The sequence below is a fragment of the Toxorhynchites rutilus genome, chromosome 2, assembly GCF_029784135.1.
Source record: "Toxorhynchites rutilus septentrionalis strain SRP chromosome 2, ASM2978413v1, whole genome shotgun sequence".
NCBI lineage: Eukaryota > Metazoa > Arthropoda > Insecta > Diptera > Culicidae > Toxorhynchites > Toxorhynchites rutilus.
This window is the reverse complement of record NC_073745.1, coordinates 319,173,828-319,199,765: the sequence shown is the minus strand read 5'-3', so window position 1 is coordinate 319,199,765 and position 25,938 is coordinate 319,173,828. Positions and strand designations below refer to the sequence as shown.

Here is a 25,938-nt window from a genome sequence, read left to right as displayed (position 1 = left end):
ATGACTCATATGACTCATGAAATGGGAGCTGTGATATAATTACTTCAAAAGCATTGCTTTCTGTTTTGTGTCAGATTTCTTTATCAATCCAATAATATATAGCAATTGCAGTTTGTGATCATTGAACATATTCGGTATAGATGTAGGGACGATTCAAACAATTGTGACAATTCACATTCGTCTGCTTAGCATATAGTAAGGAAATTTACATCGAATTACACCTAAGCACTGCTTATTCTATATCGGTTAGGAAATGATGTATAAATAGTATCAGAAATATGACCAACGCTTCAATACGTTTCAATATCTTCTGTATCACTATGCTAAGACTTCCTAAGGTTAAAGATAAAACCGCGTCTTTAAATAATATATTTTACTCATTATTATGGCCCGCGACAAGCGCGGAGCAATCACATTCAAATTAGTTCTGCTTTATGTGCGATTCACATAGCACGTTACGGAGAAGAACGTCTACGTTCCGTCAACGTTCCCACCAATTCACACATGCAGTCAATGCTTCCACCAGCACCGTCCCGTCAAATGCCAAACGAATGATTTATTTAATTTTGTTCATGGTGTCGCCACCTACAACAATTTTAAATTGCAATGTCCTCTTTCAAATCAGCATGCCTAGAATCAGTTCTAAATTTTGAAAAATTCAATGAGAATCATTGAATTCAATTATTTAAATGCTTAAACCCCGTAGTCCGACCCTCATGCAACAATAATAATAAATAGAATAATTCTTTCAACTAGTCGCGAATGATTTTCACTCCGAAATTTGGAGCTAAGAGATATGTTGGGATGAAAAGTACAGTAAGTTGCTTATAAAGCGATATGCTGAGGCACCACTCAGTGTCGCATTGGAGTCGGTTTTGACCAGTAATTGGACATTTGCGACTGGTGGCGACTTTCAATGTGGGGCCATAATTTGGGTCTCGAACTCAATGTTTACAAAAATGTCCAACTAGAGGTAAAAATGTCTAATTAAACGTGTTGCATCACAGATCTGTTCAATTAGCCTAATGTCGATGTAGATGTAAATTACTGTACAACCAAATCAAAACAAAAGCCGAGACACAAAGCCCAGACAAAAACCAAACGAGCCGTCCGTCTCCGTCAATTATTCTTTTCTACAAACCCTGCCGGTCGTTTTCGTTGAACGTATGCTGACGGGTCGTTACGTTGCTGGTGTATGTGAATGTTTTCATGAGAATTGCATGGTAGAATCATTGACGTATCGTGACGTGACGGGACGTGAACGTGACGTGTATGTTGTATGTGAATCGCACTTTATCCAGCTGACGCGCGTCATCGAAATTTGTCAGTTGCATTACGTGTAACCAAGGGATCCTTGTACGGTTCTTACTATAACAAGCGGGAAAAAATAAAAACTTATGCTTAGTTACACGGTTCAACGCAATCTCGCACAGGTACTATAACAGATTTCTAACCAAAATTTCAAGAAGCATTATACTTTGCTATCACTTTCAGATATAAAATCTTCTTTAAAAGTAGTTACATGATCACAATTTTCAGTATCTTTTCTTCAACGCGAATGTTCAACATCGTACTCACTTTTTCATCAGTGATTTTACCTTTTTCACATATTTGTTGATGAAAGGGCTATTACTAGTTTTCTTGCTCCCGGTGGTGGCATCACTTGATGAGGCGAACGAGTTCAGTGAAGAATTCGTCGACAGAACATCGTCGTCGGTTTCAGCGGATGCACGCGGAGTGCTGTCCACTGTAATGGTTTCGTTTGCGCATGGCTGTTCGCAATACGATTCCGGCGAAGCGGTATCTGCGCTTCGGTTGGAGCTGTCCGTCGCAATTTCGGGGCTCTCCACGAATTTGCGGTTCAGGCAAATATTTGCTATCGGTTTAATGGGTGATTCTGGTTCCTCGGGGGCGGCATCGGACAGCAGATTCTCCATGCTTTGGGTGTTCTCGAGAAAATTGGCCAAATCTCGTTTGTCGTCGAACAGATCGTCCATACTGCGCGACCTTCGGTTTTTTGTTTTCATCGATTCCTCGGTTGAATTGCCAGGATCGGGTGTGCTTTCGACCGAATCGGGGACGGCGTTGTCACCGTCCAATTGTTCCTGCCCTTCAGTGGCTCGTTTTTTATCGTCTTCCAGCAGTCCATCGTAGCTGTGGCAACGTGTTTCGATCTTTGGTGGTAACGGGGGTCGTTGCGATGCGGCGTTCAAACCGGCTGTCGAACTTCGGCGCATTTCTGAATTTCTAAGGTTCTTCATCAGATTGCTGCTGGCGCCAATGGGGTGATGAGGCGGTGACGGTCCCGTGCCCAGCTTCGCGTTCGGAAATCGGGATGCCTTCCCCAGCGTCGAATGGTTTCCAGCAGCTCCGCTGAGCCATTGACGGCCGGGGCTAGACGATTTACGGTAGCGATTCGCTAAACCGGAGTAATACCGAGGATGGTTTAGCGAACTGTTGGACCCACCGTTTGGGGGCTGCGTTGTACCACCGGTGGAGCCAACCGAAGGGTTATCTAGTCATTCGTAGTACCGGGTCTCTTTGTCGCTGCTCTTGCCGGAATCGTTGCTGTGCATGCGCTGGTAGATTGTTGGCGTGGTGGGCGTCGAATCACCGGCCGGACGGTTCAGCAGATTCCGGAAATGGTCTGTCGAGCTGCCGCGGGTGTTTGTCTCGGCACGCATGAACCTGTTTTTTGCGAGGGGCGAAAAGAGATGGTAGTTTGAGATAAGTGTGATTGAATCAAGTTTCTCAAGCTAGTAACTATCAAAACATTGTAATGTCTATTAGTTTGTGATCGAAGAAATGCAATAAAATATGTAGATCACCGTGTAAAAATGAATTTATTAGTTGGTCAAAACACAGGGACTCAACTCTCGTAATTTATAAACAACGCAAACTTGATTCTACGACATTTAGCGGAAAACCGTTCACTAGAACGAATCTTTATTCAAAAACAAATGATTTGATTAGAACGAATGTAGATCAGAACTAGAGAACATATTTCCCATATTTTCCCGTCTCCATTGATTCAATATATTGAGACGGCCATTATGGAGACGTACGGTTTTTTTCAAATAGAGCAACACTTTAGTTATTCCATGTCGAACCGATATCAGACATTCGTGAAAATTGGTAGTTTTGTTACATTTCGCAAAATATTAGACCGGTTTTCTTATTTTTCCATGACGGTATCCATTTTCATTTTAGGGTGGTGCAAATAATCAATTTTATCCGTATTTTTTTCTCAAAATTACTTTTTAAAACAATCATAACTTTTGAACTACTGGACCAATTCAGATGATAAACATAAAACATCAAAGCCAATTACCCAAACTTCTTTGAAAAAATATCACTCTTGGAAAAACAAAAATTTGATTACGTTCTCGTGATTATGTAATGTGTTTTTTATTTTTATTTTTTTTATAGTTTATTTTTTTAGGTTTACATGGTTTAGAGACAAGGAGCGCTATTTTTTCATGTCTTTTTTTGAACGCTGAAGTTTTAAAAAGGTTCTTTACGAGTTACAATTTTTCAAAGTAAACACGTTTCCAATCTTCCTTGTTCCTATGCGACTAAAGTATCATGCGCCTGTAACATGATTACATTATCAATACTCATTATAATTTCTAATCCTCGGCTATCATGTTATACGTAGAGACTGGAATCAAATATTACACTTGCAAAAAAAAAAAAGAATTTTGTTTTCGTAGTAATTATGAGTCTTGGTAGTGATGTTTGATTGTACTTGTTTTTTTTTGAGAATAGGAATTGTTATAATAATTGGTAGAGAATAAGAACAGGAATAACAATGAAAAACATGTATCTTACATCAGGTAAAAATATATAAAAAAATATAGAGCTGTAAACTACAAAAATCAAATACAATCAATAATTGCGAAAACAAAATCCAATTTTTGCAAGTGTATTATTTTTTCACTAGCTAACTAGATTTAATTTGCTTTGTCGATCATCTGAATCGGTCCAATAGTTCAAAAGTTATAAATTGATGAAAAAAGTTATTTTTGGAGAAAGAGATTTTCCGGACCACCCTGAAACGGAAATGGGTGTCCTAATGCAAAAATAAAAAATCGGGTCTAATATTTTACGAAAAGGAACAAAACTAGCAATTTTCGGGGAATCATTATATCGGTTCGTCATGGAATGGCTAACGTAACATTTAAAGAATATACACTGAAGTCGCTTTTAAAACGGTTTTTTTATGCGCGGTTTTATTCTACGCGGCTTTTTCACGCGGTTTTTGGAATTTACGATTTTTTTACGCGGTTTTCGGAATTTACACGGTTTTTTTTACGCGAATTTCGGGATTTACGCGGTTTTTTTACGCAGCACGTATCAACCGCGTACAAATTCAATGTGCTAATTGATGTGACTTTTCAAGAAATAAGTTTGTATTGTATCACTGATTAGTAGCTGAGAAATAAAAGGAGATACAGATATCATGATTGCAGCATACAAAAAAATCAGGTAATCAATTGTTAAAATATGAGTGGCATTTTTAATTAATAATTCACTGTTTGTTAGATTTTTATACAGATTTTGAAATTCAATAAGATTGCACCTCAAAGTTTTGAGGTGCAATCTTATTCTTTTTTGAAAAATAATAAAACACCTTTTATTTGCACTCAAAAAATCTTAAACCGTTGAAGTTGTACAAAAGTAAAAAAAAATAATATTGATAAATAAGCCGATTTTCCAGGCCACCCTAGTTCGGAATGATTGTCCATAATGGTGAAACAAAAAAAAATGAGTCTAAAATTTTTCGGAAAGGAATAAAAACAGAATATTAGAGCAAAATTCACGCAATTTTCCCCGGTAGATTTTTTTTTCATTAAATTGCTGATATATTAGACAGGGTCCGAAATCTTCGAACATGGAAAATGAAAATCGACTCTCCTCTCAGTAGCTTCGCTTCGACTAGGACTACTTCGGCATTCGTCGTCAACATGATTTGAATTAACTAGAAAATGAATACAAATCTGTGTCTTCTCTCAACCTAACTTCAATCCACACTTCTATTTCCATGACAGGAATCTTGTTGCCCGCATACATAATCTTATTTTTACGTGCATAAAAAGTGAAACGAAAACTTGATTTCTGATGCAAAAAACATTAATGGACAGTTTATTGTCTACCCACCGTGAAGTCAAACCAAAGAACTTAGACAGTTATCAGGTATGCTATAAAGGTCCTCGCGTTTGTATTAGTAAATAGCGTGGAGTTTGGGAAGGATTCTAAACAAAATTTTAGTTCACTTTGTGTCCGAGTTCAATTTTGTGAAAAAAAACATACAGAAAAACGGGTTTATATAAAAAAAAAATTCTGATGTGATTTTAAATAAAAAAGGTTATTATCAATCTCCTTCTAAATGCAACAATTTTCGAGATATTTAAAAAAATATTTTTCTAATTTATAATCTTTTTTATAGTAAATAATCTCTTTTAATATGTTTGTCGTGTTATACCGTCATGTTCATGATATTTTATGAATTTTCTTATAATTTCCAACAATTTTTTTGATTGATTGAAGTTTGTATTGAGATAAAAAAGATTTTTTAGTTTCGCTACATTTTGTATTAACCCACATGTCTTCGAATGTTTCGTAACGTAACTTCTAAGCATATGTCTTTACCATAACGATGTATTTGGAAAAGTTGTTGGAAATTATAAGCGAATTCATAAAATCCCATGAACATGATGGTATAACACGACAAACATATTTAACATATTTTATTTACTATTAAAAAGGCAATAAATTTATTTAATATCTCAAGAATGGCTACATTTAGAAGGAGATTGATAATAAACTGTTTTTGTTTTAAATCACATCAGGATTCATAATATATGGCTGAAAATGATTGCTAACATACACAAATTCGAAGTTTAGAAAATTCCTAAAAATTCGATGTTCCACAAATTTCGTCACAAATAGTTTTACCATCTTGGGCCCATTTTTTAAATTTTCTACATGACTTCTATTTTATATGAAAAAATTGAAAAAAATATAAAAAAATATATATTTTTTGATATCGCAAATTAAAATTTTATTTTGTAAATAAAAAAAAGAGTAAAGAGTCTCAGTGTATATTTTTTTCAAATTAAGCCAACAATAATCTATAACTCTTTCTAACACACCATTTCGGTACGACTCATATTTTTTGAGATATAAATTATCAAAGATTTCTCTTACTAAAATCGATACTACCTTTTCAAAAGTTACACTTGACTCAAAAAATGAACCATAATGATGTATTCGGAAAAGTTGTTGGAAATTATAAGCAAATTCATAAAATTTCATGAACACGACGGTATAACACGAAAACATATTAAAAAGGATTATTTATTATAAAAAAAATAGATTTTTTTTTAAATATCTCGAGAATGGTTGCATTTAGATAACATCAGGATTCATAATTTGTGATTAAAAATGAATGCTAACATACAAAAACTCGAAGTTTCGAAAATTCCTAAAAATTCGATGTTCCACAAAGTTCGTCACAAATAGTCTTGGGCCCATTTTTTGAATTTTCTACATGACTTCTATTTTGTATGAAAAAATAAAAAAAAAATAAAAAAATATGTATTTTGGATATTGCAAATTGAATTTTTATTTTGTAAATAAAAAAAAGAGTACTAATTTTTTTTCTCAGTGTATATTTTTTTCATATTCAACCATCAATACTCTATAACTCTTTCTAAGACACTATTCGGTACGACTCATAGTTTTTGAGATATAAATTATCAAACATTTCTCTTACTAAAATCGATACGCCCTTTTCAAAAGTTACGCTTGAGTCAAAAAATTCCCAATAGCTGCGAAAAACTCATATTTCCTCCAACCCAAACGGAATACACACTTTCATTCGAATCAAAAATACAAGTTTTAAAAATCTGCATTTTTAGGACGATTTCATTTGGAATTGCCGCTTTGGAAATATAAAAAAAAATTTGGTATCTCGCAACACTGAAAAAAATCTGAAAATCACATCATATATAGAAAAGCCGTATGAACACATTTAAATATGAATCAGAGTAGTACTGAATCTCTAAATCAATAAAAAAAAATAATTATGAAAAAAAATTTTAAATATGAATTAGAGTAGTACTGAATCTCTAAATCACAGTATTTTTCTCAAATTTTTATCTCGATGCTTTTGAGGATGGCGTGAAATAAACGAAAAAGTACGTTTTTCTCTATAGATCCACCACATAGGGGTTCGAAACAATGCCAAAATTTCTTATTTAATATCCTTTACAATATTTGCCATACAGCTGGTGATTTGGTTTGGGGGCACTTTTTACTCTCTTACCCGGCCAGGCCCTTTAAGTGACTCCCTCCAGACTGAATTCGTTTCTCCCTTTCAACGTAAATATAATAAAAGGTATTTTTATTGCCCCCCCCCCACACCTCCTTTTTCATGTAATGGTGGATAAAGAAAGAAAGTAAAAAATTATTTCAATATGACAGTTTCACAGCGTTTTTGAAATTAGCTTCTTTGTATTGGAGAGAGTTTGTGTATCACAGAGGCGATACCAGGTATTCTAGTTACTTTCTCTCTCTCTCTCTCTCTCTCTCACATGTGTCGATGTATGAGTTCATGGTGGGTAAACAATGGTGTAACTGCTTTTTCACAACAGAAATCAAGTTTTCGTTCACTTTATGTGGATGTTAAAATAAGATTGTGTACGCGGGCAACGAGATTCAGGTAAGGGTGAGGTAGTAGTGGTGGATTGAAGTCAGGTTGAATGAAGAGGCAAATTTGTATTCATTCGTTACGTCAATTAGAATAACCATTTGTTAGAATAGTTGATCAGTCATCCTCGCTCTTAACGTTCGTCAATTCATTTCTAGTCAATTCAAGTCATGTTGACGGCGAATGTCGAAGTAGTCCTACTCGAAGCGAAGCGAAGAGTCAATTTTCATGTTTTGTCTTCGAAAATGTTGGACCCTGTCTATTGTCGTGTATTGTTTGATCTGACACAAGTCTCTTCAAATAAGTCTATACTTGGATTTACCGGATTTAATGCCGGAGAATTTCTTTGAAAGTTTTGAAGAATTGAAATGAGAACCAATTATGAATGATTTTTTAGATTCCTTCAGAGATCAAGAACATCAACTAATACTAGGGCGGCGTCGTTCCTCTAGTAACGTTAGTCTCATTGAAGGAGGAAAATGAGTTCATAAAGAGAGAAGGCGTAATGAAATCAGTTATCCAAATGTTGAAAAGAACATGAAATACAAAATATCAAAATACATCTACATCAGTGAAAATTCGCGCGTATGTAATAATTCCGCACGAGTTGACTGTTTATCATTCTCTCGGGACGTGCAGCACATGCGCGAATAAATGGAACTACTCATTCTCTCGCTTTTAGCCTTTTTATCATTTTCGAATAGAAACGAGTCATTGACTATCATGCGATTTCTCGAAGATGTGAACTCAAACCCGAGAGTACTGGAAAAGGAACATAGAACTACAACGACTGCCACTGTTTTCCGACAAATGTCGTAGATTCCTTAACAATGAATGAGTTGCGAAATTTATTTTTGTGCGAAATACAACCAATTAATTAAGCCTAATGCACTTTTTTTAAACATAACATATCTCTGCTATTAGCAACAAAACCCAAACGAAGAAAAAATAAAGCGTACTCATTCACGCAAAGTGGCGGTTTTGAGCGATATTCGAATGAATCCCTCGAAGCAGCTATGAATTATAATGCTAGGTGTGCCAAAAAACAAAAGACACTCGCCTCTCATGTGCTCATGTGCACCCATGGGAACTCATCACGCCTACTGCGGTGGGGCTCATCGTTGGTCCAACGGAGGGCGCGCTCGTCTTGCGAGGGCGAGTAAGCCCTGATTTGATTAGGTTTACAGTTACAGACCAAACACCAAACACTACAGTGATCTTGTGAGGTGCTTTTGATTCACGCGCACACTTTTTGTTTTAAACTAAACACATAGGGATGAGTACAGTTCTTTTGATTTTGACGAGAGCTGGCGGCAGTACTAGTGATGAGTAGTTTGTTAGCGGTAGGAGACTGGTAGTGGTAGCGGTATTGGTAGCACAAACACACATTGGCAGTTTTCACGTTTTGCGCTTTTGCATTGTCTTTGAGAAGAGATTCAAGCATTTGTTTTTAATGGCTCGATCTTTGCGACGATGCGCTTGAGCGACCGTTTCGGTAAGCGGTATTCCGTATGTACCTGTGGGCGAGGGAGAGAATGCGGAAGATTTTCTTTACTTAAAAAACGGTCTGCACTGCGAGGGTTACTTGTTCGGAAATGATTACTTACAATCAGGCAGTTGGCACAATTCGTGGGGAGACCTTAAATCAAACGAAAAAGCCTAACTGAGGTGTGCACTGGTAAGGGCGTGTTTTCGTACAAATAAAACAAAATTTCTTGCATGCTCCGTGCGATTATTTTTCATCAAATTAGGTATAAACCTGTTCAGCAATGCTTTACCATAATGCAACGAGAAACAAAAAAATGGAATGAGGCTCTCAAATGTGCCACCAAAAAGGATTAACGGATGGGGATATGGTTAACATAGCTGAAAAAGGCTTTTGACTGACCTTTCTAATTTGTCCACACACGCATCCTGGTAGTCGTGAATCCATCGGACACCATTGAAGTGACATACACCGCGCATATCCTCTGGCAGCCGTTCAGGTTCGGGCCATTGGAAGTTGTCGATGATCGGGATGATGTTGCAGTCCGAATTAAGAGCCGCAACAATTTCCTAGAAATAGAGTTTCGATTAGTACAATCATTGTAAAGATCGAGTGTTTAGAATTGAACTTCTTCGAAATGTTTACAATACTAGTAAATGAACAGCTTGAGCAATTTGTCTCAATATCTCTTAACAATATGAACAAGTGATTAACGACACTGAGGAGAGGTTTAAATATATACCATTCCCTAGCATAGTCCATCCCCGTTGTAGATTTCATGGGCTGCGCGAAGTTTTCAAGTATTTTTTCTCGGAGACGCAAAGACGGACTACAAACGGAATGGTATTGGCAAATAGTTGTGATTCCGTAAATGTTATTATGAAGCAAGTTACTCTTACTTCATCGTTTGATCCGTTCAGAGTATGGTTTTAGCCTTGTTTTCGTGTGAAACTCTTTAGTAAAATTCTCGGGTAAAATAAAATGCTCTATGTCACTCATAGTATACAGTGAAATAAGCAGTTCTCCTTGTGCAAAATCATGATTGGTGTTTTTATTACATGATCGATATCGCAGTTCATCGAATAAGTCATAGTCGTCGAAATGGTTTTGGTTACATTACAATCTAGAGTGGTTGAGAGATAAGGATTATCCATTTATTTTTTCACTTTCAATTTTCCACCGAAGAACGAAACTCTCATATCCTCTTCACATCTGGCTTGAATTGCGCTGCATCTTGACGTTTATTTTAACCCGGAAACAATGCTTGAAGTCGCGGAAATTATTTGATCGATCGGAAAAAGTCACCATTTAGTCATTCATGTTTATTAGTCATCCTACTAGCGATCAGATGGCAGCACTGAGGCTTTCCAAATACCTTTTTTTTAAAAACCGAGTATTTAGTTTAGTTTTCCAAATTGGGGTTTTAAAGCCTAAGAAAGTAATGAAAACTCAAATAATCGGTCCAAGGAACTACTTACCTCTCTCTAGGAAATATGAACAATTCTTCCTTCGCGCTGTGAATTCAGCCACATTTCCATTTTGGCAGCCACATTTGGTGGCTCTAGAGAGGATAAGTTTGCATGCTAACCTCAAGCGTGATCAGCACAAATTCGGAACCTACACCTTCCGTCTGAACTCCTTAGGTAGAGTTATCCTATTGACGGATTTCATGCCAACTCGTCTTAGGAGTCTATATTTCATTCTTTAACCAACATTTTGTAGATATTATAGTTCTTGAGTTATAATTTTTTGTAAAAAATAAAGAAAAAATTGTTGGCCTTTTTTGAAAAGCAGTCCAGTTCTTTTGACGTAGGACTACGTCTGTGATTTCTATATAGGGGGATCACCCTACGAAAAATGTAACGAAAAAATAAGAGATTTCAAATGCATATTATGCAGAATCGTTCTTACGGTATATTTTATAATATATACCAATAGACGGCAAATTTTAATAAATTAGACATCCAGTCAATGTGTAGAAATAAGGGTGATGTAGATGGTGAAGTGGGTTAGTAAGATGGCTGCAATTCCATAGAAAATCATTACTTCCGCGATACCAAAAGGTATATTGTGTCAGTGTGTGTGTGATGTGAAATATAGTATGCAATGAACATTATTTCACCGAAAAAGCTACTACTCCAGATGACTTAGAATAAAACTAATAATAAGAATAAGACAATGGAATGAAATCAAAATACCATCGCTATCCATTAAAAATAAAGCAGATTTATAATCGTAAGAGTGTTCAACATTTCTTTGTTTTCTTTCCCTTTAAATTCATATTCAATGTAATCAATGACGACATTTATTTTTGTTCGCCGATTCATATATATTTCGTCTACCGTTCCACCCTGTTATGTGTTACACTGATCTTATTAATCATTTTAAGTTTGACAGGTAAACCTCCTGCCAGAAGCTAATTTTGATTTTTGTTCGTTATAACTCGTTTGACGGCTATGAGTACATGAGGGGCATCATTTGGAGTTTCACAAGAGTTAACATAACATATTTCTGAACAATGATAAAAATTACATTAAAAAAATTGGTCCGAACAATAAAACCTACGTTCAACTACGTCCTACGTCAAACTTGCTCCTTGGCTCAGGCCATTCTCCTTTTTTGAAGATCTCAAGTATGCAAATATGCTTAAATGATCAATGTACAACGTTTCACTGCAATCTGAGATGTTACTGCCATTGACCAGTCGTTCATGCTCTCCTTTTTACTCTTAGGCGACTCGCACACTGGAGCAATAAGCAGCTAGCAATTAGCAAAATGCAATAAGCAATATTATCGCCAATGGGTTCTTCCATTACATTTTTGTTGATCTTGCACACCGACGTAATACGATATAGCTGTCGCCTTTGTAGAGCAACATATATCGCAAGCAATACGACGCGTCGGTTGGAAAGCAACTTATTGTCCATAATTTGGCAAGTTTCGTTCATTAAGCAGATTGTTTACATAATATCAGGCGTTTTGATTGCTTTGGTGTGCAAAGTATAGCAAACTATGTTGCCTGTTCTTCTTCTGTAGGAGCATTGTACCACTGCAACCATTAGTTTGATCTATTGTAGTGATGTTGCCTGTTGCATATTGCGTATTGCTGCTTGCTAGTCGCTTATTGCTCCGGTGTGCGAGCCGCCTTAGTAAACACTTTCCATGGATACTTTCAAGATCCAACTTCATTTTATAATGTGTTGTAATATTCTCACGAATTTGTACAACAGCACCAGTGGCGATGTGGATAGCGTAGTCGTGTGAAACAACCTTGCATTCCAGCCGGCTTTGGTTCGATCCCTGCCCGGCGTCTTTTAGACTTTTTTTCCAAGCTGATGTTTAGTCTGTGAGTAAGAGAAGCCTGCAACCATGTATACAAACATTTTCAAACTCTTGAAAAGATGCTTTTATTTGTTCAATTCAGCGCACGATAAAGCATTTTATGTGCCGAAGATGAGATTTTTTTCCCAACGCTAGTTTGGGTGTAATCTCTATCGCTACCTACATTTTTTGAGGATCCTTTATTGGATTCTTCTCTATATTCTTGTTAGAAAAATGTCCCATCATTTTTTTTATAAAGAGGCGTTTCATCCGTAAAATTGTAACTATTTGTCTGTCGTTATGAGGTTACCGCAAAAGTTTGAGAATCTGAGAAATTCTTCATAATTCAAAACATCATCATCATTACACCAATAAATTCGAAAAAATCAGAGAGCTCAATTCACAGAAGCTCTCTTCCAGCAAAAAAAAAATGTATATATATATATATATATATATATATATATATATATATATATATAAAACTTTTGATTACTTCGGATATTATTTTAGAATGCATCGATTTTTTTGAATTAACTCTAGAGTCGAAAGTTTTGGTAGTAATGAAAGGAAGCGTTTGTATGATTTTTTAAAAGTGGTATTGCATGGCAATTATTATATTAGACTGTCAAAAAAGTCCTGCGGTATTTTTTTTGAATTTTCATTTGTTCATAAAATTAGTTACAATCATCTGTTTTAAGTCAAATATGCGCCGTTTTGTTCGATGACTTGTTCCCAACGAGATGCCAACTTCATAATACCCATGTTATAGAAGCTCGCTTCCTTATTGGCAAAAAACTCGGATAGCCAATTTTCACAGGCCTCTTTTGTGGCTAACTTCTGACTACCTAGCTCGTTCGCCATGGACAAAAACAGGTGGTAGTCACTTGGTGCAAGGTCCGAACTATACGGCGGATGCAAAAGAACCTCCCATCCGAGCTCCCGGAGCTTCTGGCGCGTCACCAAAGAAGTGTGTGGCCTGGCGTTGTCCTGATGGAAGACAATGCGGCCTCTGTTTATCAAAGATGGCCTCTTCTTCATGAGTGCTACCTTCAAGCGGTCCAGTTGTTGGCAGTACAGGTTTTATATATATATAAAACTTTTGATTACTTCGGATATTATTTTAGAATGCATCGATTTTTTTGAATTAACTCTAGAGTCGAAAGTTTTGGTAGTAATGAAAGGAAGCGTTTGTATGATTTTTTAGAAGTGGTTGAAGATGGGTGATTTTTGATTCATTCTTGTTCTCGCGGGAGCAATTTATGAAATTTGTGCCATTACCAATACATGTAGCATGCTTCTCGTGCTAGACACAGTGCGGTCCGAGGTGATTTCATATTTATTTCCACATCACCGTTATCTTTTTGATAACATATAAATTCAACGATTTTTTTGGACTCAAATGGACTAACTTCAACAATTCGTTCGTGTGACTCGATCATACACAACCAATCTCCATATAACAGTCTGAAAAAAAGTGACGCGGTTATCATGTTTAATTTTTTTTTTCAACTGTGCTTATACCCGCCAGTGCAGGAAGATCAATTTCGTTACCGCAAATATCAAATGGACTAACAACGCTTGTCAGTATGTAATTGTAGAACACATGCGAATAGAATTTTTCGAATTTTCCCATTTTCCTTCAGAGCTTTCCAAAAAATTTCAATTGTCATGTTTGGTCGGAATATGTTTGATTGAAATATGTGCATTATTTTTATGAGATTTTCTGTTTTCCAGAGGAAGAAACATTTCTCGTACCCAAAAACCCTCACATCCCAAATTTGGCTCCATTTGCTTGATCAGTTCTCGAGTTATGCAGAAATTTGTGTTTCATTTGTATGGCAGCAACAACCCCCCCCCCCAACCTAAGCGAGTGTCTAATCACCATAGAAAAAATTATTGCACCCTAAAACCTTGAAATACTCAGCTCCTCAAGTAACCCCAGATGGATCAACCGGAAGAGGTCGCCTTGTCACATATGGCCCTTGGACTGTTGGTTTAAGTATAGCTGTATTAGGCGATGGATTAAATGGGCACTCGAAATGAGTAAATTTATAATCCGGGACTATTAAATTGCTGTGTAGACGGTCATGGAGGACGCCCTTAAATATTGAAGATGTTCGAGGGAATATATTCAGAGAATTTTCTAACACCAATCATTGACCGTGCAACTCCACGATTGTTGTGGCTTGAAGGAGGTACTCAATATGTATTAAATTTTGGTGGTGAAAATATTAGGCTGTCAAAAAAGTCCTGCGGTATTTCCGCGAGGTGTCGTTGTAAGCGCGTAGTTCTAGTTGTATTCATTGTATCGAGTCATACTATAGCTTGTTGGAAAGGCGCTTTTGTTTGGTTAAGTCGTTCGTGAGTTATAGTGTTGCAAATATGGAGCAAAATAAAGAGAAAATCCGACATATTTTACAGTACTACTATGACAAAGGCAAAAATGCATCTCAAGCTGCCAATAAAATTTGTGCAGTTTATGGACCGATGGACGATGGTTTCAACGTTTTAGTTCTGGTATAGAGGTCGTCGAAGTTGCGCCACGCTCCGGAAGGCCTGTTGTCAAAAATTGCGACAAAATCGCTGAATTAGCCGAGAAAGACCGGCATAGTAGCAGCCGTAGCATCGGCCAAGAGCTGGGGATAAGTCATCAAACCGTTATTAACCATTTGAAGAAGCTTGGATCACAAAGAAGCTCGATGTATGGGTGCCACACACGTTGACGCAAAAAAACATCTTTGACCGTATCGACGCATGTGAATCGCTGCTGAATCGCAACAAAATCGACCCGTTTCTGAAGCGGATGGTGACTGGCGATGAAAAGTGGGTCACTTACGACAACGTGAAGCGCAAACGGTCGTGGTAGAAACCCTCTGAAGCGGCTCAGACGGTGGCCAAGCCCTCATTAACGGCCAGGAAGGTTCTGCTGTGTGTTTGGTGGGATTGTCAAGGAATAATCTATTATGAGCTGCTTCCCTATGGCCAAACGCTCAATTCGGACCTGTACTGCCAACAACTGGACCGCTTGAAGGTAGCACTCATGAAGAAGAGGCCATCTTTGATAAACAGAGGCCGCATTGTCTTCCATCAGGACAACGCCAGGCCACACACTTCTTTGGTGACGCGCCAGAAGCTCCGGGAGCTCGGATGGGAGGTTCTTTTGCATCCGCCGTATAGTTCGGACCTTGCACCAAGTGACTACCACCTGTTTTTGTCCATGGCGAACGAGCTAGGTAGTCAGAAGTTAGCCACAAAAGAGGCCTGTGAAAATTGGCTATCCGAGTTTTTTGCCAATAAGGAAGCGAGCTTCTATAACAGGGGTATTATGAAGTTGGCATCTCGTTGGGAACAAGTCATCGAACAAAACGGCGCATATTTGACTTAAAACAGATGATTGTAACTAATTTTATGAACAAATGAAAATTCAAAAAAAATACCGCAGGACTTTTTTGACAGTCTAATATAATAATTGCCATTGCTTTTATCTTGTAAGCAATTCAAATTAACCATTTCAATCAATCAGTATCCATTGAATGAAGTATCCATTATCATTGAGTAAAGAATTTTGTAAAATGCTCAAAACCGAAAAAAAATCGAGACTCACCCGATGCACCCAGTCCTTGCCCTCCGCATCATCGACACATCGCTCCAAAGCGTCCTGTGTAAGCACCAGCAGAAAATGCTTGGCGTGTCGGATACTCTGCAACAGGTTGTTATCAAACTTGCCCGCCTCGAGCCGCTCCACGTCGATGAAGACCGAGAAACCGCGCAGCTCCAGGTGGACCTTCAGCAAACTTGCCAGCTGGGATCCGTTGCTTCTTCGGTAGCTTACGAAAACATCCAGATTTTTCTCCGTACTTTTTTCCGACGTCAGCGATGAAATCGTTTCATTGCTCTTGATCGCATTCAAAATTCTCGCCCTGTGGATGGAGTTTCTGATGTTACACTCTGCCACCAGTTGATCGTCGTCCAAGCTTCGGAGTGACTCCAGATCAACGCCTGCGTTGAGCATAGAGTACGTGTAGATCGTATACTCGGGAGCAATCTTATACAGAAACATATGCAAATTGTCGGGATCTCGTGAGCTATAATCGGCCATCTTCTTCAAATTTTGAAGCTCGCGCTCGAAGCGCTTTCTTCTGATTCCATTGCCCATCCCGATGTCGACCAGGAGGTTATCCTCCGTTAGCTGCAGAAGCAAATCTCCGTCTACCTTGGAATCGAAGAAGTTGTGTTCGTACTCTACGAAACCGATCTGTTTAACCCATTCCCGGACGTCTTCGGTGGACCACAAAGGCACTTGCTGGGACAGTTTGTGTGGTACCTCTTCGCCGATCAGTCGCAATGCCTGGGCGGCAAACTTCGATGCGATTGCGTTCGGTGAGCTGGCAACCCGGATGAGCGGCTCGATAGCTCCTATTTCTTTGAATATATTTGTGTTGCCTTGCTCTTTCTTGATGCCAGCCTCCATGCAGAAGTGGAATGCGGCTAAATTTCTAGCTTCTTCTCGTTTTGAACTTAATACTGGTACAAGTCTTTGCAACCAGTGTTTGCTCTGGCCGTGCGCGTGGGCCAAATTTGACTTGGCAAACTCGGACGGATTGTGGGACGTTACAAATGGTTCCACAAGGTTGAGCGTACCAGATTTGATTACTTCCGCTTCTATCTCTTTGTTTGCTACCAACACAACTATCGCGAGGCAGGCGTAATATTTAATATTTTCGTCGTGATGAAAGGCTAGAGGGAACAACCAGGATGGCACCTTGCGGTTTATCATCGCTTCCTGGTTTTCTGCCCCACCATACAGTGACAGATTGGCCAAAGCTCCAGCACAATGTCTCAGCGTTTCTACGTCGTTCTTTCTACACTCGAACAGCACCGCATCCAAACCTCCCAATCGAATCACGTTCGAACATGTATCTTCACTGTGCTTGAACAGATGCTCCAGGATTCCTGTACCAACCCGTGAATGGTCCGTAGCGTTATTTCTTGTGCAAACACACGCCACGTTAACCACCTTATCAAGTCCGTTCTTAACAACGTGCATTCGATTTTCTGTGGTCAAACACTGCTCCAGCAATCTCGCCGAAGAAAATTGCACATCCGAATCGTTGTCAATGCAGTTCTTCATCAGAATATCTAGCCCTCCCGTGGTTCGTAATGTGTCGCACAGGCTAGCTCCCAATTCATGGCCATGAGTTGGTACAGCCCAGGCTCGTCGTATTATTTCGTTCATCACATTCAGCAAATTTGGTGCCTTCTTTATCTGTTCCACTGTTTGTAAATTTTCAACGTAAGTCGTGAAGTGATTCGAGTACTTGTGGATAGCATTCTCAATCTCCGCTGGATTGCTGCCAAGCCGCTCCAGATCGTCGAACGATGGGAAATCCTCGCCCAAACTGATGGTGGTGCCGTTCATCGAGGTCGAATGTGTGCTCATCTGCGAGGATGACGTGACCGTGCTGTGGGAGGTGAACTTGGATTGCGTGGCCGAGGAAACGTGCTTTTCCTGGTTGAAGATTCCCGTCGATGATACCGTCTGGCGTTGCTGTGCCTGTGTGATGGCTTTCTTCTCCGCACTGAAAATAGCGGAGAAAACACGTGAGTCGTTCGATTCACATCAATATGAATCATGAAAATCAACCTGAAATGATCACTTTGCACCTTCACACTGTGCGCTGCTATATTGTTTGCTTCTGCCTGTTGGAAATCACCCATCTTCATCGAGCGAGCTTCCTAGAATGATAAAACAGACGACAAATATTAGCTTAGTGGCTACTTCACAGCGAAATGTGTGAGAATAGAAAGAAGAAGTAGAAAAACAAACGTTTGAAAAGTATGACGAGATATTATGTGCAAACTACGACGTGTAACGATAAAGTGTATATATGGTATAGATACGATTGTCATTGTGCTCCACTGGGGTGCCTCTGTTATCAATAAACATGAAGCCCAGCAGCTCAGTTGCATTGTAATTCAGCTTTTGGGTGAAAGTTGTGCCGACTCAGCAAACGCGCTGGTGCCATGTCAATGTCAAGGTCGTAAGGTGAATTGGAAAGTAGGGGAAATCAGGGTAAAACCGACACCCTAAGGGTTTCCACATATTTCCAAGACCTCCCATGTTTCTCCTACTTCAAATCGTTACAAAACCTTTCTTCAGCGATTCATGAACCATTCTACAGTATCGGTTAATTATTTTTCGAGTATAACTTGAATTTCAGTACAATACAAACATTGATGTTTCAAGGTGAAATAAATGAATGTGCTGATCGACACCCTGTCGGGTTACAACAGACACCTCTAGAGAAACGAATATAAACTTGTTACAAAAAGCAGGTGATGGACAAATTCCTACTCCTAGTCCGGAGTAAAGACGAGAGTTTTGATCCCAGCTTGGGTGAGCATCCACGGAAGATGTGCCGATGAGCGTTGAAGCTCTGCCCAGGCTATTTTGTTGACATGCCCTGTTCAACGTTGGTTTCGGCTGTTAACTCTCCGTTTGTCTGCTCTCAGCCACCATTCCTTTTTTACCGTTCTGGTCGTTTGTCTGCTCTCAGCCACCACAGCAAGAAACCATGCCAATCTCATATTTTACTCAACCAAGTATCAATTTATGCATTTGTTAAGCATAAAGTGAAGTTGTCTAGTGAACCTGTTCACGAATCAATACGGTACTCCTATAAGTAATAGATAACGGTGCTCAGTATCAAACAAAGTAGTCACCAACACAAGACAACGCACACTGCGTTGAATGCATAGGAATGTGGGACAAAATCGTTACAGCAAAATTTAGTCATTTTAACACTTTGTTATGATGAAAAAAAAAATGTTCATAAGTGGCAGAACTACTGTTCGCATAAATGTCTCATGTTATTTAAATAATTGCATAAGTGTCTCAAGCGACAAAATCTTGGTTCATCTAAAGTGAAAAGTTCTGATCAATCCGAATACGCAGGAATCATTATTTCAGTAACTACTGAGCAAGTTGTTTTTAAAGAGCAGACTAATTGTTTGCATAAGTGTCTCATATCCAACGGATAATAAAAATAAAATTATGTATTCATTATGCTTCGTATGATTTATTTTTGGAGACTTTTAGAAAGATTTCACAAGAAGATGAATTATAAAATATAATTTTTATATAAAAACATCACACTAAAATGACATCACAAAAATATTAAAAAAAATTTTTTTTCATAATTCTGCATATATCACTGCTTTTTCAAGGGAAAATGATTCCGACCAGTACGACATCCATGCCCAAATTTCATACGACCGCAAAGGGTTAATCAGTCCAGCTCTATCGTTTTGACTTCCAAATATAAACACAAGGCACCTACAAAAAGCAAGAACGCATTTTTTTGCTAGTGGAACACAAACCAGTTGTCGGTTTTATCCGGACTGAAGGTGTCGGTTTAATCCCGAATGGACTCGAAATTTCGAAATTTGAAAATAAAGTTTTCGATCGGAACGTAAACAATTGAGAGTGTGTACAGGGGACATCGGAAAGAAGCAAAAAATTGCTTCTAACTGGAAAAATCAGGGGGTGTCGGTTTTACTCTGATTTCCCCTACCGAAATTCGTTTTTCTGGTTTTGAATTGTCTTTCATCTTTGTTCTCGCGACGTTTTTTCCACTAACTGTTCGGACATAAGGCAAAATGAAATGTTTCAAGAATATGTAATTAATGATAAGATTTTAATCTTATCTTAATTCTTTGGAATGGGTATATGGGCTCTTCAATTGTTTAAATTGGGTTGGTTATCTTCTTTTAAACCAATGTTTAATTTTACGATGATCAATACGCGAACATTGAGCAAATGGCATATAACAGGATACGATTCATTTCATGCAAAGTTTGATCCTATCATGAAAGCTGTTCTGTGAAGTGATAAACTGATGGTACATGTACGAGGGCGGTCCGATAAGTACTTAGCCTCATCGCCCGATGGTGTCAGTACTGCAAGAGAGATTACTAATCGTGTAGCACATTCTCGTAAACGTAGGCTGACCAAACGTACCGTTTTAGTGGGACAGTACCGTTTTTCGACCATTTTTGATTTTCTCGTCTTTTTATCAACCTGTACCGTATTTTGGATACAGCGATAAACATATTCCTTGTCATTTTTTTCAATATCTTTCTTCGAATGACCTTCTGATTGGACCTTGGATTAACATTTTTCTCAGTGTATTCGCAGAGAAATAGCTTTCCTACCATTTGTTTGTTCATGGAGAACAATTGATGAGTTTTTGAGATTTTGTTGATGAACATTGAGATAAATTGTTTGAGCATGGTAACACGCTATTGCTCTCACTTGAACTTTCTATTTCAAGGATTCTTAGCATTTTTTGATGGTTTATCTTTCTGTTTATCTTTCTGTTTAGTTGGTTGAATTTATTAAAACTGTGGAAAATTTTTACGACCCTGCGTTGGAGTACATTGAAAAACGGAAGACTGGTCTAGGAGAAACACAATATAACAAATGGTTTATGAGTGACAATGATTGAAGGTATAATATAATATAAGATATAATCGAAATATGAAAACGATAAATAAAGAATCCGTGTCAGTTGTAAATCATTGGGTGCAAATATTTTCTGAAGTGGAAAACAAATTTCTAGGGTATCATGAATTTATTAAGCTCATTGATGATAATTTGTGTTTCCCTAATACTACCCACCAGTTGGAAGGATTTTTTTCCTACGATGATAACGAAGATCTACAATTTCTACAATGGGGATAACGGAAAAGCTAAGACTCAATGTTGAAACTATTAATGGTATGATAATTGTCCAACAGAACTTTGATCTGGAATGTGACAAATTTTATGATGAATTTTCCAAAAATCATAATATAAGTCGTTTCATCATCTAAATATTCTTTCGCTGTAGAGCGTTGTAGATGTTTGTTTATTTGGTTTTATTCTTGATTAAAATTTAAAAAAAACGAGTGGGTAATGTCGGGGACATTACCGGAAAGACGTAGGACTACACCAAGGGCTGTCAGTTGAAATAACTTATCGCATATCCGAGTAGTTTTTCTGTACCAGAACTACATCTCCAACGACGCCATTTCTAACCATTGTTTTCGACACAAATTCGAAAAAAATTCAACAAGCCCAAAAACACTCACAAAACCATAGAAGCTCTCCCCCTGCAAATCAAAATCAGTTTACTTTTTTATTATTATTTCGGATATCACTTTAGAATGCATCGAATTATTGTATTCAATTCAATTTTAACAACTCATTTATGAAAGGTTTGGTGGACCTGAAAAGCGCCAAACAAACTACCTTATGTCCAAATTTGTGTCCTTATTTTGCCGATGCACTCTTCTAGATGTAGCTTTGTTCAAATATAAGAAATTTCATCTGTACTCTGTAACGTACAGAATCCGTATCGAAAATTACGAAAAAATCTGTACCTTTCCAGATAAATATGTACGTGTGGCAACACTGCTGCCAATTTTTGTTTATTTGACTGGCAAGAGAAGGGGCTTACGATTCAATGTTTCGCTTGTATTCAAATTATATTCCGCTGTTACTCTGGATGCTTCTTTTGTTCGCACAAATGGAACCGATCAAAGCGTGGCACTTTGCGCCTTTGGATAATACTAGAAAATTCATTCATTTTTTTTGTTCAATTGTTTATCTCAAAAATCTTTAATTTTTTCCTACATGTTCAGTGTTTATATTTTCATTTTTTTCGTCAATATGTAGACGAATACATTCTTAATACTAACTCCTATGAAGTCCTGTCAGACGTAGTCCTATGTCAATATTACACTATAATTTTTTTATGGCTTACGTGTCCCGTTTTTATCCCTGAACTATTTGGTCAGCCTACGTAAACGGCTACTGTCGAAATTTCAGCCGAATCGGACTCGTAGTTTTGTTTTGACCGTTTGTGGAAGCGGGCTTGTCCGCGGATTTTAGAAAAATGGAAAAAATAGAAATTCCGCCGTCGCCACGGCCAAATTGGTCGAATTGCACTACGAACTGCTGCCTCATCCACCGTATTCTCCAGATTTGGCCCGGGGCGACTTTTTTTCCAAACTTGAAAAAGTCACTCGCCGGGCAGCGATTTGAGTCGAATGAGGAGGTATCGCCGCCACGGATGCCTGCTTTGCAGACCTCGAGAAAACGTATTTTCAGAAGGATTAAAGAAGTTGGAGCATCGCTGGGTCAAGTGTATCGAGCTAAAAGGAAACTATGTTGAGAAATACATCGCCACTTTTCCAAAATTTTAAGTACTTATTGGACTGCCCTCGTAGATTGATACTACTGCATTCCGAATCGTTATTGAATGATGACGTGACAGAGATGTTTGGAGAACTCTTCCCAAGCAACACGGACGATGAATAAAATAAGCTTGCAGCTCCTTCAAAGACCACATGAGAGAATGTGGAACTATTCCAAATGCTCAGTTCACTACTGAAATAATACAGATGCCCTTGTTTGCTCTTCTCTCCTCTTTTAATCGCAAACCACAATATCAGAACGATTGGTAAATATGCGAAATGTTCTCGCGATCGACTTGTAGCAGCTATTCTTAAAAATCGGATTCAGAACCTACTTATAGTAGGGTACCAGCTAATTTATCATGTTGCCTATGCGTCCATGAAGTTTCCTCTGTTTCTATTATGATATTTGGCCTCAATAGTCCACAAATTGCAGCCCAGCTCATAATGTTCCTACGCCAGATGCAATGCATTTAAAGCTTGTTCAGCGCGATAGAATATTGTAACGAATGTGACTTTCTATTAAGTATCTTCGCCACTACATGGAAATGCATTGGGCTTTGTTGTCAGCAGAGATGCCAATCATTCTGGTTTTTCAGGATTTCCCAAGCTTTTTTGGGACGCTCCCTGATATCCTGACAAACACTTAATTTGGCCTGACTTTTCTTAAATGAAAATTATCCGTAAAAAGTATACTGCAATCCCAAAGTGACTCACTACAAACCCCTCGAAAGATGTGAAGCAGCTGGATGATAGAGGTTATGCTGTTTAGAAGTTTTGAAACAATTTGTAATGTATTAAGGTTTGTTTTCTCTGCTTCTGCAGAACAGATATGTTCCATGTTTGGTACGAATTGTAAGCTGATGTGAAAGGTGGAACCATGACACGATCAATTAGAGACATTATGGGGAGTTGTTGAAGCAAACTAAAACTCTCAGACACTTCCTGAAGTCCAAAGTGCACAAAGAAAAGATAACGATCGAGTACGGTGTAAATAGACCACCCAAAATACGATGTTTCTGATAATCTTACTGGTTGTGTTCCGAAAATGCCAACATCTCAGGGACTGTCCACACACCACGTCGACAGAAAATTCTTATACCCCTCTCCATTTTGTACATGTGGACATTTCTCCAATTTTTGGAAACAGTCAAAATGATAATTGCGCCTAGATTCAATTTTCAATTTGTTCCCATCACCTTTTGTATGTTGGGGAAATGGGGGGAACTTGGACCCCCTAAGCAAATCGCCTGATATTTCCAAACCAATACGGTCTAAATAAAAAGAAATCATATTGTATACTCAGCTACACTTGTTTTCTCTCAATCAATAATGTTCAATCATTATATCAAGCTTCAATTTGGTGGATCATAAAATAAGAGAGATCATTTTTTGACATTAAAATTTGATGCGGGGTGATTTGGACCGTCTGTGGGATAATTTGGTCCAGTGTGTGTTTCATCAAAAAAAAAAAAACATACTTATGTTTATGTAAAGTAATACAAGATAATATTACAATCAGTAACGATGTTCTGGGATCGATAACAGGTGTCATGGCCAGATTCCTGACCAGAGGAATTGCATTGAGACCATTTCGAATTCTGCATGGATCTTGTTCACGCCTAACGTGAATTAGGGAATTTTGTCGCAGCATCGGACCACTATCGTATCATTTTGGTTCACTTGCTCTCTTTACTTAGAAGATAGACAGAATCTAGCAATAGAATCAATTAAACCTTCTACGCATCACACCGAATTATCGTTTCGTTTATCGGTTAACTGGTGGAGCAATAAAGGCTCATCATTTCTGGAACTTATCCCAAAAATCGTAGGCACTGATTCCCACATCCGAAAAAGGACTTGATCGTGGTAACAGATATTTTCACTGTTGTTCGAGCATTTTCAAACACTTTCGATTCTTGGTTAAAGAAAATTCGTCCTTGATGGCCTGCGTTGCTCTTTGAAGCTCCTACTTCTTCCGACGTTATCTGCCCATCCTTTTTTTGTAATTCAGCGGTATCTGGAATTAATCAGACCAAAGAAAAGCTTCAAACCTGTAGGACCAATTTACTCCACAGAAACGCGTCCATGTTACCCCACACAACATGCAAAAATTAAATTGCAATTAGTTTCATTCATTGTTATCAAACTTACTGTTTCGCTGCATCAAATTGTTCCTCTTCTTTAGGCAAACAAAACTTGACTGCACAATACACGAAAAGTTTGTTTAATCAGCGGAAAAAAAACCTTAAAACCACAATGGAAAAACTCACATTTTCCGACAATCAAAGTGCTTGATGTGTTCATGCTACCGTTTCCCTCCACTTGTTAAATTTTACCAAAGTTTTTTTTACGTTAGGTACGTATGGTTCAACAATAGAAGGAGATGACAATATAAAAAATTTAAGTTGAGCCGTACTTGTCGAGGGGTGGTCCAAATCACACCGTATGTCCAACTTACCCCGTGTTACCCTTGTATCTATCAAAAACTTCGTCAATAGTACCGGTTTGTTCTTATTTCTTAGATTTTTATCTCGGCGAGGTATTCGTATCACTTTTTTGTGTCTTCCGAATTTAAAAAAAGTTATGTTTTGTAATATAGTTTTGACACGTTTGGCACAGCCTTCTACTTCTTCTTTTAATGCATTCTTTTAATACTTAAGGTGGCCGTACACTGTTTGCCCGGAGGTCAAATATTTGATATTTTTTGACAGATAAGGCTTGATTTGATATTTGTACAAACACTATTTTGTTTGCCACTCTTCAATTTTCAACAGTGGTAAACAATTTCAAACACCGAACATGGAAAAAATCCGCTGAAATATTCAAGGTAACCTAACCATGTACCGACAGGTTCGAAGAACAAACTGAAAAAATATTTTAGACATCCAATAATTGAATATTTGCTTGTCGTGTTTTGTGTAGAATATATTTGATCAGTACACGTTGACCAAATTTTATCTGTCAAAAAGAGTCAAATATTTGGCTTCGGTCAAACAGTGTATGCGCACCCTTAGAGACTTTCATTTCCCCGGGCTTTGTTCGTCCCGGAACGTAAAATTAATGCATTTATGAATGCCGTATATTTGCTAATTGAAGTGAATTTTTGTTCGCAGTATGTTTGTACAGGGTCTTTCAGATTAAACGCTCACGCAAAAAAATCGAGTAACTCCTTTAA

At 37.9% G+C, this 25,938-nt stretch overlaps 3 protein-coding genes across 9 annotated transcripts in view; 1 reads left to right on the top strand and 2 right to left on the bottom strand.

The window, feature by feature from the left end:
* The window catches only part of LOC129771428 (tRNA-splicing endonuclease subunit Sen54), a 137,040-nt gene that overhangs the window by 10,098 nt on the left and 101,004 nt on the right, over positions 1 to 25,938 (top strand). The window lies entirely within an intron of this gene.
* On the bottom strand, positions 58 to 2,272 carry LOC129771429 (uncharacterized). The gene has a single exon (XM_055775059.1). It carries the CDS (start codon positions 2,259 to 2,261, stop codon positions 1,575 to 1,577), a length of 687 nt encoding a protein of 228 aa, XP_055631034.1. The 5' UTR covers positions 2,262 to 2,272; the 3' UTR covers positions 58 to 1,574.
* Positions 2,510 to 25,938, bottom strand: part of LOC129771426 (NAD(+) hydrolase sarm1) — a 157,953-nt gene continuing 134,524 nt past the window's right edge. For 5 of the 7 annotated variants that reach the window (XM_055775049.1, XM_055775052.1, XM_055775054.1 and 2 more), the window contains 4 exons: positions 18,166 to 18,257; positions 16,126 to 18,100; positions 9,603 to 9,769; positions 2,510 to 2,688 (listed from right to left, as the gene is read on the bottom strand). In XM_055775049.1, coding sequence (XP_055631024.1) covers positions 2,520 to 2,688; positions 9,603 to 9,769; positions 16,126 to 18,100; positions 18,166 to 18,257 — 2,403 coding nt within the window. In that variant the 3' untranslated portion in view covers positions 2,510 to 2,519. Of the gene's footprint in view, positions 2,689 to 8,775; positions 9,232 to 9,321; positions 9,354 to 9,602; positions 9,770 to 16,125; positions 18,101 to 18,165; positions 18,258 to 25,938 lie in introns of those variants that run through there. The other 2 variants (XM_055775050.1, XM_055775051.1) reach the window with 2 other exon arrangements.